The sequence below is a fragment of the Trachurus trachurus genome (assembly GCF_905171665.1).
Source record: "Trachurus trachurus genome assembly, chromosome: 14".
In the NCBI taxonomy this organism is placed as follows: Eukaryota; Metazoa; Chordata; class Actinopteri; order Carangiformes; family Carangidae; genus Trachurus; species Trachurus trachurus.
Window position 1 is genome coordinate 3,265,480 of NC_139903.1, and position 12,499 is coordinate 3,277,978.

At 41.5% G+C, this 12,499-nt stretch overlaps 1 protein-coding gene across 5 annotated transcripts in view; it reads right to left on the minus strand.

Moving 5' to 3' along the window:
• Nucleotides 1–12,499, minus strand: part of dlg2 (discs, large homolog 2) — a gene marked incomplete at its 5' end in the record, with an annotated part of 269,853 nt that overhangs the window by 109,365 nt on the left and 147,989 nt on the right. The window contains one exon of one of the 5 annotated variants that reach the window (XM_083986425.1): nt 8,133–8,216. The exons of the other annotated variants lie outside the window; for them this stretch is intronic. Within the exon in view, the coding sequence (XP_083842551.1) occupies nt 8,133–8,216 (84 nt within the window). Of the gene's footprint in view, nt 1–8,132; nt 8,217–12,499 lie in introns of those variants that run through there. 5 annotated transcript variants of the gene reach the window in all.

Sequence of the window (12,499 nt, forward strand, 5' to 3'; positions counted from 1 at the left end):
TAAGAAACTACTCCTTGCATTTGCATCGTAGTGGAGGAGAACAGAGATGGGATGAGGAGTCAGAAATATATTTGTCAACGATAGATAGATAGATAGATAGATAGATAGATAGATAGATAGATAGATAGATAGATAGATAGATAGATAGATAGATAGATAGATAGATAGATAGATAGATAGATAGATAGATAGATTAGATAGATAGTTAACCAAAACGACCGGATCGCTTACTTCTGCTTTAAAACACAGACCAGTGCATACAATAAATACATACAAAGCCAGCCTAGTGTGCAGTGTAAGAGTACGTATAAATGTGGAAGTGGAGCTATAGAATAAAATCACAGTGTAAGTGCATGATAAGAATTGTATAAAAGATAAAAGACTGGATGAAGACTGGATAAAAAAAACTATAAATAAAATAAATAACAACTAATGAAACAGATCAATAGAAATTATTGCATTTGTTTCACCATTTCAATCTTTTCTTTTTAGATGTGAATCTAAAATGTGAAGAATGTGAAGTCTGAAAATACATTTGTTCAATTTTGAATAATTTAGGGTATTTATTGGGGGGGACAATTCATGTTTCTCAGAAATTGGGGGGGACATGTCTCCCCCGTCCCCCCCGGGATCTGCACCCATGCCTTTGCCTTCAAGTTCCCATCATCACACACCAATCTTACTTTTTGGTTTGTGATGAATTCAAGGACTTTCCGCCTATAAAAGAAATGTTTTATGTCATTAATTTATTAAAATAAATGTTGTTAGCATCACATCGCTGTGACTCCAGTATTATACAAACTCTCACCCCCCCTCCACCCCCTCTCCTCCTCCCTGTTGGCTTATTTATGTGGGGGCTCAGTTTGTAATTACGATATCTCTGACAGCAGACAGCCACTCAGCAGCTGTGGGCTTTGCTGTGATCCTGGCTAAGTCCTTTGAAATAAAGCACAGTTCACTGTGGACAGCTGTGGAGACAGATTAATTTGGGGTGTTTTTGGAGAGCAAGCTAACATTTGAAGTGGAGAGCCAGGTACAGTAGCCCCCGACCTGCCTGCTCTCTGTCTGTCTGAGAGGGAGGAAAAGACTGTCGTGGTGGTTGTATATTATGACCGGAGATAGATAACACGTAGGCCGATACAGCTGCACAGAGAACTGCAGCGACGCACAACTATGAACAGCTGTTTGTTTGCTTGACATGATTTGTGTTCCTTTACTGGAGCTGAGACACAAAGAGGGAACAGGAGCAGAGAGGAGGCAGCGTTCAGGTGATATAATACATCTGTCGAAAGCTCATTACAGTAAACCCATCTGAAGAAATTACGTTATTAAAGGGATAGTTCACCCAAAATTGAAATTTCACTCATTATCTCCTCCCCCTCATGTGGACTAAGGGCTGGGAGAAGTTTCAGAGTCCTCCGTGGCTTCTCTGAGTTACAGGGGGTCTCGGCGTAGCAGTGCATGTCCATATAATGGTTGTTAATGGATACCAACTTTCTTCGTCCAAAAAGACACACCAAAAAACATCCAAATACCTCCATGCTGCTCGTATGTAATGTCCCTCTTGTATTGAAGCCTCGACATGAGAAATTGTTCGGAAAAAAATTAAATAAGTCTATATTTCAAGCTTGTTTGTAACGGAAGCTTCTCTTCCCGGTTCGTCAAATTTGGACTGTCCTCTTCTCAGTTTGTCCAAATTTGACGAACTGGGAAGAGGAGCTTCGAGAAGCTTCCGCTACAAAACAAGCTTGAAATATAGACTTATTTAATTTTTTTTGGGACAATTTCACATTTCGGGGCTTCAATACCAGACGGACATTACATAGTAGCAGCATGGAGGTATTTGGATGTTTTTTGGTGTGTCTTTTTTTGGAAAGAGATTAGCTTTGGCTAGAAATGAGACATTTGGACAAGAAATAAGACAAAAATTCTTGGAAAGATGTTGAGTTTTTACAGTGTACTATGAGTATTAGTCAGGGTCTTACGCAGAATAATTCAGTCATATAAAGATTAGACTACTGGGGTTTTTTATGGGCCCCACTGGGCGCTGGGCCCCTAGAATTATCATCACCTTTCTCCCCTATACAACGGCCCTGGTTTTATTTAAGCTCATTATGGTGTGTTTGTGTTTGTGTTTGGACGAGGAGTATGTTTATTTGTAACACGAGCCCTTTTGCTCCACCTCTTTGGCACATGATTGGTTAACCAGCTACTTACAAAACAGATAGACAGATCAATATGTCCATATTAATAAGATAAACTCAAAATTCCTGAAGGTCACATGTGGGGTGCCTCAGGGTTCAGTCCTGGATCCATTACTGTTTCTTTTATATATATTAACGACATGTGTTTGGTTTCTAAAAAAAGACACACCAAGACAGTTGGTATCCATGTCATATGGACATGCACTGCTACGCCGAGACCCCCTGTAACTCAGAGAAGCCACGGAGGACTCTGAAACTTCTCCCAGCCCTTAGTCCACATGAGGGGGAGGAGATAATGAGTGAAATTTGAATTTTGGGTGAACTATCCCTTTAAGTAAGTAACCCCCCCTAGTCATATCACTCAGCCGCCGGGCTCGGGGTTATTTATCCTTCACCTCCTTCGCAATTTTGGCTCCAGAAGCAGCTTCTAACCCCAGACAGGACCTGTGTAACGTGATCTTAAACAGGAAACAACAGCGACCGGCATTATGCTACCTAACCCCAACATGTCAGACTAAACCCAATCCTCTGCTTCTTGTCATTCACCAAAATATAAAATGGTATCAAGTTTAGATCGTGGAGCCACACAATGCCAAAGAATTTAAGCACAACCAAGTGAAACAGCCTCTGTTGTGTGAGACTGCAGACTAATATTCAGCTATATAGCCTACTGCATGGACAGCAAATCCACTTATGACACCACCTTTTTTAAGTTTCTGTGCAAACAATCAGAGAAAAATACAGAGAAAACCTTTAAAATGAATTAACTTTCCCTATTGCAGAACAGGCAATATAAATATAACAGCCTGCAGTGGAAAAAGAAAAGAAAAGAAAAAGAAAATCTCTAAATCATTTACTGACAGAGGAAATTAAACAGGGTTTCCTTTGAGGAGCTGACACATGGGGAAATTTAGATGTGGCAAGGATAGTGCAAATCCAATAATTGAAAAGAGTTCTTTTCCAATGTGATTTCAAAGCACTGCTGCACACACTTGTTCTGCTACAGGTGAGGTGTCGGCTTTAATCAAAACAGAATGATAAGTAGTGCGGAAGGAAAGTCATTTGTCCTGAGAGGGGAGCGGTGGAAAGAAAGAAAGCAGATATTTGCTGATACAGAGCCGAGGCCCAAACAACAACAACCACATACATACAAGCATCCTGCTTTCCTGAAAACTGAAAATGACTTTAGCAGCAGCAGCAGCAGCAGCAGCAGCAGCAGCAGCAGCAGCAGCAGCCTTCTTTTCTTTTACATCTCTTGTTTCATTCAAAATTCGATAACACTTCTCCTTTAGATCCTCATGTTTTCTGTCCAAGGTCCTTCTCTGTGTTATCTAACAGCAACGTTTTTCAAAAGGGAGCCACACTTTACTGATCAGCTGTTGCAAATGCAAGAAAGACCAAAAATCAGTTACACAAGACAAACTTACTGTATGTTCTTCACACACGCACACACACATACACACACACAAGCCTTCCAGTGTTGCATAAACTGCAGCCAGACGTCAGAGTGGAATCATAAAGCCCTGCACGATGAAATGAGAAAGCTGCTGGTTCGAAATATCACATCTCCAATTAGCTGCTTCCCAGCAGAGCCGGGGAGAGTCGACTCTCATGTGCATTTGTGCAGTGCTTTTTATGCACGACTGCAGGTACACACACACACATGGTGAATACACACACACACACACACACACACACACACACACACACACACACACACACACACACACACACACACACACACACACACACACACACACACACACACACACACACACACACACACACACACACACACACACACACACACAGCTGCATCACCACATTGTGCTTTGGTCATTTACCTTTTCCGGATTCAGATACTCCTACACATGTAAAGCAGCTCAAACATGCTTTGCCTTAAAAACATCATATTGACATTTTACATATGGATGTGAATCATTATGACTGTATAGCAACTTCAGTAACACAAGTAACACTATTAAGCATTAGTTAAAGCAGAAGTGAGTGATCCGGTCGTTTTCGCTAATGCTGCGTTCCAGGCAGGCTTTTGAAATCGTAAATTACAGCTTCAAGTCACAACTTACGACTTTGTAGCGTTTCAGGCAACCCACTCGTGTTTTTCCGACCTGTTTTACCGGTGAAAGTCACTATAACGGCCACTCGTAACTTCCGACCGGTGAACTCGTACCAGATCGAACTGGTACCACTTCACAGTCGGAAAAATACGAGTTTCCTTGAACGCACCATAACAGTCCTCGTCGCTACGTCACCACATTCACGGCGTTCCTTGGCTGCACACACAGCCCTGCATGCCGTTCTCTCTCCTCATTGGATAAAAACTGTAGGATACAATAAATGTTTTCTCTTCGGCTCAGAGCAGAGCAGAGTGACTGAGAGACCCGTGTTTCAGTCCAAACACTCTATGTAAGTGATTGCTGTCGGAAGATATAACTATTTAAGACTTATATTAACACAAATATATCACTCACTTCTGCTTTAAGCATTAATAAATACTGAATTCATCATTTATAACACATGAATACTCATTAGTATGTAGTTTATAAACACAGTTAAAATGTTTTGCTCATCATTGATCAGCACTAACTGGATTTATAAACATACTAATGAGCATTCATGCGTTATTAATAAAGAATTCAGTATTCATTAATGCTTAAAGGTATAATATGTAGGAATTCCCCCCATCTAGCGGTGCGGTTGCATATTGGAACCTATTCTTGATGTTGCATTCACGTGAAATCGGGCAGATGTCAGACAGACAACAGACGCTGCATGTAACAGGATAAACAAGCCTCTATGTAAACAAGTGGTCCGCCAGCACGAGGCAGAACAATACAGGCGTGACAACATGTTGTCATGGTGATGTGGTATTGTTTTTTACCGTCTTTCTCTGGTGGAGTAAAATGACATCCGGTTGGTTTGCCGACGGCCGTCTGCCTGACTGCACCTGAATGCAACACCAGTGCCTCCGTCCTTCCTCACACTACACAGTGGTGACAGTTTTAACAGGCCGTTTCCCCGGTTACCTACGGTCACGATGCAACATGGCCGCCTCGGTTCGGTGCGTCGCCCACTTATGTATTTGTAACGACTTGTAACAACTCATTCTAAGGTACGAGAAAGCTTTCATTTGTATGCGGGTGTGATTAAATACATATTTATGAAAGAAATATTTGATTTTTGCTAATAAAAAGCCAAATAAGTTACACACTGGGGCTTTAATAGTGTGTACTTATTATAAAGTGTTACCGAAACTTCAATTGAATTTTGAAAGACTTTAAATCGAAGTTGAATTTCCCTTCACTTCTGATCCATCTTTGTGTATACAGTACATTAGAACATACATTTTAACTAAGTCCTCTATTATTTGCCGATACATTATGCCCATTAGCCCCAATGCCCCCTCCATTCGTCAACATGGGCCTTCAGGTGGAGCCTAAGCACTCTACTTTAACACACTATTAACCTCCAAAACCCTTACATATGATACACATAAAAACACACATTAGTTGCTAAGCAGCTCGGTGCTTTTTGCTCATGTAAATTTGGCCTTGACACACACACACACACACACACACACACTGTAGAGAGGGGAGGGGTCACAGATTACATAGGGAGAGTAGAATCAGTTGGATTGATGCTGCAGTTACTGTGACAGTTGCTGTTACTGTAGCATCACACTCGATGACAGAAGCGCTGGCGAGTGCGTTCAAAGTGTGACAGAAGATTAAAAGAAGAAAATCCGAGGACCACAGATGGTGTAAAAGGTCAAAAAAGAAAAAAAAAAGGGCGTGTGGCCAGAAGTGTTGCTGAAAAACAACAGCTGTGAGAAACTTTGGGTATTTAATGAGAAACGAACACTGAACCGCTACGTCAAGGTGTCTTTAGGCGAAGACGGAGGCACCGACCGGTACAGTGATTGTTTTTTTTTTTTTTTGAGTCTGTAATTTTGCTGAATCAAGCCGGCGAACCAGGAGGAAACATCCGGTTACCAAACTGTGCTGGACTGTACGGATGTGTTCAAGGGTGAAAACACAAAAACAGAGTGATGAATGAGGGGGTTGAGCTAAATTTACCCCATCTTTTTACAGCAAACAACAAGCAACAGGCAGCAGTTTGTGTGCAGCTGAAACACAGAACAACAACATCTTTTAACCTGGCGTGAATTCTCCAATCAGGATCACACTGTTTTAATTTACCTGCAGCTTCGACTCTGAACCTACACTGATGGTGATACCTACAGTATATATACGCTCTCCCCCTCAAAACTTATTTGTTTAGGCGTTTTCTTTAGCCTGACACCTAATTTGCTGTACTGTATGTACTGTATTTTTGTATGTTTGCATGCAATCATGTTCGTTTGTTCCCTTCTTAACCCTGTAAAGCACTTTGTGAGCCCTCTCTGCGAAAAGTGCTTTAAAATAAATGTTATTATTATTATATAATAGGTGACATGGCCTTTAGCATCTATGCACCTAAGAGTGGAATAGTTTATACCACATGGTCTCAGAAATGCCCTGACGTTGTGCTCCTTCAAAGCCAAACTAAAGACTTTTCTGTTTAGCTGCATGTGCATTTCCTTAAATGTCTTTGTGTGTATGAACTTCTGTGTATCTATTGCTGTTTACTTTTAATATGTTGTTGTATATGTAAAGCACTCTGAACTGCTTCTGCATGATATGGTGCTATATAAATAAAATAAATTTGAATTTATATGTTATTAATATATACCACTGGATGGGAGTCATATTCAATGTATTTGGGGGGTCAAAGGTTAATCCAGTTCACAAACCTGACAGGTAACAACACCTTGCAAGGCTCTAGAGGAGGCAATCTCTCGCTTTGCAGCAGTGCACTGCAAAAAGTCAAAATCTTTCCAAGAATATTTGTTTTATTTCTTGTCAAAATGTCTCATTTCTAGTCAAAACTAATCTCTTTCCATTTAAAATAAGACTCATCACCTAAAAATGATCTTGCTTATAGATCATTTTCAATTGTTTCAAACAAATTTTCACTTGAAATAAGTAGAAAAATCTGCCAGTGAAAGCAAGTTTTATGTGCTTGTAATAAGAAAGAAAAACTCGATCCACTGTCAGATTTTCTACTTATTTCAAGTGAAAATATGCTGGAAAGAAGTAAAAAGTGTCTAAAAACAAGCTTTTTTTTATGAGTCTTATTTTGAGTATAATTTGAAGTGACATTTTGAATAGAAATAAGACAAATATTCTTGGTAAGATTTTGAGTTTTTGCAGTGTGTTGAACTTGCATGACTGGTAGGAAAGTTGGGAAGAGTATTAATCTCCATTAGGAGCCCCAAGAGAAAAGAGTGAAATTTAAATCCAAAGAAAAAAGTTCCCTGCCCTCCTCCCCTCTCAGTATCGTAAACTTGCGGTCAGCTTCATCGATCGATCGAGTGACTCCAGCGGTCGTAAATAAAACTTGGTGGCGAGGAGGAGGAGGAGGAGGAGGAGGAGGAGGAGGAGGAGGAGGAGGAGGGAAGATGCTGCTGCTGCTGCTGCTGTTAAAGATGCTGGAGAAGAAACCCAGAGAGAGATTGGGGTGCAGAGTGACTGACACAGGTGAATCTGCTGACGCTTAATGAGACGAGCGAGGTTCAGCGTGCGTGTCCCTCTCAAATGAGACAGAAGGAAGGAAGAAAAGCAGAGCAAATAAATAAACTAATTTACCCGGAAAGCACAGACGTCAGCAGCGGTATTCATCAACAGGTGAACTGAAGAAGCACGATACCCCCATCACAAAAGCTCACCATAAAAAAAGCAAAACCTTGCATGAAAACCAAACCACATCTGTTATAGGGAGATTGTAGCCTACTCTCTCTCTGCCTGCATTGTCAAGCCAAATTAAATCAGTAAAAGCATGCAACGTGGTGAAGTGAAGTGAACCTACCTTGTCTTTCAGCATTTTGGCTTTCCGGCTGTTTAGTACAAGTCGTCTCCCTAGCTTCTTGGCATACCAAATAGAGGCAAACATACTGTAGCGGCAGGTGAAATGATATTATATTGTTCTCTCCCGGTCTTTTGGTGACAGAAAGCCCCCTTAACAGCTCTCTAGCTTCTGCTGCCCATCTGGACTCAGTGGATCTTATCAGCGGAGTGTAGCGCACAGTGCAAGAGCAGAAAAAAAAAAAAAAAAAAGGAGAGGGAGGGAGGAAGGGAGGGAGGAAAGACAGGATGATGCTGTGGAGGGGAGAGGGAGAGCGTCTGCACAGCAAAGGCAGGTCCCCGTCAGCCATAAAAGTGAGAGGGAGGGAGGGGGACGGAGAGACAGAGGCAGAGAGAGGTTAAGACAGAGAAAGGGAGGAGGAGTCAACGCTTTCCACGTGGAAACAGCATCTTGAGCACCAATTGAAACCTGCTAAGAGGTTGCTTTGCTCGCCGGCAGCTCCCAGTTTCCACGAGGGGGGGGGTGGGTGATGCTGCTCTCATGATAACTACGCCAGCAGCTCTCAGCACTGAACAAAAACATCACATTCTCACCACAAATAATGATGAAATTATCTTTTTTTTTTTAAAAGAAAGAAAGAAAATCTCCTTTTCCTATTTCCTCTCCATTTTACTATTTATGGGCAGCACTTCTGCAGGAATATATTGCAAATGCAATGTTTTAAAGTAACAGTTTTTATTGTTGGTGATGCTGCTCTCATGATAACTACATCACATTCTCACCACAAATAATGATGAAATTATCTTTTTTTTTTGTTTTTTAAAAGAAAGAAAGAAAATCTCCTTTTCCTACAGCATTTCCTCTCCATTTTACTATTTATGGGCAGCACTTCTACAGGAATATATCGCAAATATAACATTTCAAAGAAACAGTTTTTATTGTTTCTGTCTTGCATGGGATCAAATTGCACATTTTTTTTATGCACAATGGATTCACATTAGACTAGAGAGAGGGAGGTGGTTGGTTTGGCAGCAGTAGCCTATAATGACATTTTCTGCTTCCACTTTTTTTTTTTTTATCTTGTGCAAATCTGATGGTAACAGATTCTATTTCAATCACTCCACTACTTAAGGTTGTTGTTCTCTAATAATAAGCATCCCTGCTGAGTAAACTGCCCCCTTAAGGTTAGGTTAGAGTGATGTTTAGTGAGGTTAAGGCTCAAATGAGCACCCTTTGCTTTTCTCAGCGGGGGGTTGCTCATTATTGCCCTGGCTATTTGTCAAGACACATGGGCTGTAATAAAGATGGACGTACTATAGCCTTATGATGTTCTTCTTCTCAAGAGCGGTTTTGAAGCTCAGAGGGAACTGTTCAGCAGCTGCGGCCATCTTGCCAGTTCCTGACTCTGCCAAAAAGTCCCAGCTAATTTAAAAAACGGGACAAAGCGAATTCTGTCCATTCAGTACGCCTACCCGACTAACTGTCAATCAAAGTGGCCACACCCTCGTTTGTGCAGAACTTGAAGCCTTAATAAAATTTAAAAGAGGGAGTTTGGAAGGAGGAAATTAGCTGTGGAGACGGAAACAGGCTGTAAACATGTTTATGCCGGCTGTAATATTGGACATCGGGAGTTTATGGGCTTTGAAGGAGCCATTCGAATAGGCTAAGTGCAGTTTTAAGTTTCATGTTGCAGCCTTTGCAGGGAGGTTGGGGCTTGGTTGGTTTATGCACAGTATTTCAGTCCAGATTGTGATGATTGCTGCACCCAGTGGTCTTTAAATCACGTGTTAGAAAATCACATTTTGCAACAGGAGTGAAGTGAGGAAATCACTGCAACTCTGAAGATACCCAGAGTCAGATTTTGGCCAATTTGAGGTTAACAGGACTCTCTGGCTTTGATTTATACAGTAGTTTAGTGTCTCCAACAGATCCCTTTGTGGATGTATCGTGGAGAGTGAACAGTAGTGCTGGATATGTGTGTTACAGAATTTTTAAAATCCTTTAAAAAAAAATCTTCTGTCACTACCAGCGTGTAATTATACTGTGTAATGGGTTTGCTACTGACAAATTATCAGAGGACAAAATTTAAAAAGTAAAAAGAAACCTGAAAAATGAGTGGAAAGACAGGATGATAATGCCTCCATCCTTAGGACACGAGGGGTCACTCATACTGTAGCTGGATGAGTATATGCTAAGTGATGTGAATCATATGCTGTGGCCTTCGGTGCCACCACAACGCAGCTGAACACTCACAGTACGGGTGTCTCTTCTCTTCACCACCGTCATCAAAACACTATAGATGAGAGTGGAGAGTCTCCGTCCTTACATGACTGATACAAATCAAGCTAAGAAGCCTTGAGTGTAGGATGATTAAAGACAGAAATATGACGTAATAGTAATACAGTATGACAGAGGTGTGGAGGAGGAGGAGGAGGAGGACGATAGGTTCATCTTAAAACATCAAAACTTAAAGAGATACACAACATTTTTTTTCTTTGTGTCTTGCCTCACTCCCGAGTCCATGACCAGCAGATAGACACCATCCTTTTGACTGTGCGTGCAGTAACAAGGGAGATAGAGCCGTATCGCCCGTAATTAGCTTAGCTCAAACACTGGAAGTGTATGGGTAGTGTTAGCCTGCCTCCACCTAAAGTCATCAGAGAAACTCTTCAGCAACTCTAAACGGAAACCGGCGGGCCGATCTTCGTCTCAGAGCTGACAAAACTCTCCGGTAAGGCATCTTGAGCGGTCAAATGCCGCTAACGGGACGAGATCGGTCAAAACGGAGGGTTCAAGCAAAGACGGTTTATTTTGGTTCAAGCTAGCTACTTCGAGGGTAGGTTAGCTTCCTGTTTCAAAGTAAAAGCACAAATTCTATGGTCATGGTTTTCTGTATGTAAAGGGCAACGGGTGTTTTATTTTGTGAAAGTAACCGGAAGTGCGTTGGTCACAACGGCTAGCTTGAGTAGTGCCGAATTCGTCCGAACAAAATTGTGAACAGCTGGTATTTAGATAAATTAACGACACACTGCTGATCTAAACGGCTACTTTCTCACCTAAAAATGTTTGAAATGTGGATAAAGTGATATATTTACAGAGTTTAGAGCTAAAATGAAATCAGCTTCTGACTGCTGATTTCGGCTCAGGTAGGAGGCAGGCTAACACTACCCATACACTTCCAGTGTTTGAGCTAAGCTAATTACGGGCGATACGGCTCTATCTCCCTTGTTACTGCACGCACAGTCGAAAGGATGGTGTCTATCTGCTGGTCATGGACTCCGGAGTGAGGAAAGACATGAAAAAAAATGTTGGCATATCCCTTTAAAAGATGTGTTTCAGGTGCAGCCCATAATGTGCCTCATTCATGCTGCTGCTCCGTGCATCAGCCTCCTCTTCCTCTCTCTGTCTCGTCCATCAGCTCTGAACCCAGACATTGTGCAATTTAGCTTCTGGGCTTTAATTCAGGCGGCCTCTCTAATCAATCGTTTGACTCACTTTGCATCCAAATAGTTCTGCAACAGAACCACGAGAGAGACAGAAAGAGGCCCGATCCTCCCACATTAGAGTGTGTGTTTGCGTGTTTGTCTCTGTGTGTGTGTGTGTGTGTTAGTGTGTGTGTGTGTGTTGACAGCGTATTCCGGACCAACCTCCTATAATAACACAGCTGCCCTTCTATCACTAAAGAGAGGGAGCGCTGCAGGCTAATTGCCAGGAAAGATGACACCACGCAGCTGAACAATGATAAACTACAGGGCGGGGAGGATGACGTGGCCGTGTGTTTTTCTCAGCCTGGCTCATCATCATCATGCCCTGCTTCGTCCTTTTTTTCCCTCCATGCTGCTGTCTCAAACCTCACTGTATAGGCCTACGTTTCATCTTGTTGGTCTGGATACTGCAATGCATTTAGCTAACAGAGCTAATGATTAAACTATTTTTGAAAGACAATTGTCGGTCAGATGCTTGGTGGTGTTACTGTAGCTACACTCACTGCACCTGCAACAGGAAGCACACAAAAGCTATTGTTTCCCTCCAAACAAAATAAGGGGCAGGCTTTACAAAAGAGCTCCCAGGACAATGATATCATAAAAAAAAAACCAAGGCCGAGATTCAATGATTGTGCAATTTTCACTTTGTGATACACAAAGTGCAGAGTTATATATTTAGGACCAATGTCTGAGTCCATACAAAGGTTGAAAGAGAACGGGTGACAGATATAACAAATGTCCAGAGCCACTGCTTTCAACTTAATAATAATAAAATTTAAAAATCTATATATACATTAGTAAAATTATATGAGTATTGATGTGATCCGTCACATATCTGTCTTTCAGACTGAGTGATAAAACACAACAATTGAACCATTTTTGTCA